General features: G+C 36.8%; 1 protein-coding gene across 1 annotated transcript in view; it reads left to right on the forward strand.

Annotated features, from left to right (window-relative positions):
* KLHL32 (kelch-like family member 32) overlaps positions 1 to 1776 on the forward strand; it is a 209766-nt gene that overhangs the window by 54891 nt on the left and 153099 nt on the right. The window contains exon 3 of the mRNA XM_008571310.1: positions 79 to 259. Within this exon, the coding sequence (XP_008569532.1) occupies positions 79 to 259 (181 nt within the window). The remainder of the gene's footprint in view (positions 1 to 78; positions 260 to 1776) is intronic.

A 1776-nucleotide genomic window follows, 5' to 3' on the forward strand; every position in this document is an offset into this window, starting at 1 on the left:
GGATTGAAGGAGCGAGAGAGCTTGGGGCAGGAGGACTGGAAAAAGGAGGGACATTGACTTGGTTACTCTCCTTTGTAGTATTCAAGAAATGCTGACAGGCCAGAGGCTCTGCCACTCCGAATCTCACAATGATAGCGTCCTGGCAGCCCTGAACCAGCAGAGAAGTGACGGCATCCTCTGTGATGTCACTCTGATTGCTGAGGAACAGAAATTCCATGCTCACAAGGCAGTCCTAGCAGCATGCAGCGACTATTTCCGGGTAAGTCGAGGTAGTTTGTTTGTTTGTTTGTTTCTTTTAAGATATCAATAAATAGAGGATGACGATGTTTCTTGAACTGACACTCAACCACGAGCCAATTGGATGACAATCCCCAGAATTCTGAGTGTTGGGGGCCTGTGTTCTTTCTTGGGCAGAATGAGATCTGGGACTCTGTTGGGATCTTCCCTGGGCTGGACACCTGGATGTCCCTCCAGTCAAGAGCAAACTTCCCATTTGCATCTGAGTCAAGGGACATATGGCACTTCACCACCATAAGAAAATGTGGCATTGCAGTACTCCATACAGGGGTATATGCTGGGGAGGTATGTTTCTGGATCCAGGATCAGAAGAATAATCTGTAAAACAATTTGTTAAAGTACAAAAACTCCTGATATATGTGTAGTGTTTCTGACTTTTTAGTTCCGTACATGTTCTTAATGCTTTCTAATTATTTGCTCCGGGGTCAGAGATGCTGTTGGCCTAATGGACCTTTATGATTGACACATGTGGCTGAAGAAGATATGTTGTCTTGCTTAGTAGAACTTTGGAGTGTGATTTCCAACAGCTAATGATATGTGGTGATATGACTGTTTTTGAAGATGAAAGTGTACAATATGGTTATCGCTAATTAAAAGCCATTTATTTAGCACTTCCTGTGATTCAGGTAATTGGACAATGGACTTTATATGCAAATCTCATTTAATTCTCACAACAACCCATTGTACAAACACATACACGTACTATTAAATCACCATTTTGCATATAAAGAAACAGAGGCTCAGAGGTTAAGTAATTTTCTGTAACTGAGAGGTTAAATAAGCCACACGGTTTCTAGATGGCAGATCTGGAATTGAAATCCATAAATAGCTCTTAACCAGCATGCTATTCAACCTATTATATGGGTATAAAAAGAAAACCTGGACAATTATAAACCAGAGTTTTTTTGAAATATTAATTAGTGAATATACCTATTTGAATTCTTATTTAATTTTATTGTCAATGTTATTTTAGTTAACTAGTGACTAGGTAATACTTTTGAAACATAAAAGCATGAATCTCTATATAAATTGGAATATAAGTTTAACTGAATTTTTAAAAAATTTTCCTCACCCAAGTCTCTAAATGATACAGAAACCAATTTAAGCCCACGGGCAATTTGTTGGTTGGTTTGGATATATCCAATAATAATTTTGTTTTTGATGTTTAAGAGACAATATCAGTTGCACTCTATTGCCAATTATCAGACAGAGGAAATTTTCAAAGATGCCAAATCATAAAAGAAAGCCTTCCTTAGAAAGTGTTTTAAATGTGATGAAACCAAGTAATGTAAAGGATAAAGAAGTAATTATTCGAAATGTCTGTTTCTAAAACTAAAAAGTAGGTATTAAATTATAAACTGCAGAAATGTAGCAGAATGTCTGTAATGTGACCTTTTAGTTCCCTTAATATAATTATATGTTTTACATACCCTCACATTGTCAGGTATTAATCTTGTAGAAAGGTTATGTTATTCAGAG

The sequence above is a fragment of the Galeopterus variegatus genome, unplaced genomic scaffold (assembly GCF_000696425.1).
Source record: "Galeopterus variegatus unplaced genomic scaffold, G_variegatus-3.0.2 Scaffold678, whole genome shotgun sequence".
NCBI lineage: Eukaryota > Metazoa > Chordata > Mammalia > Dermoptera > Cynocephalidae > Galeopterus > Galeopterus variegatus.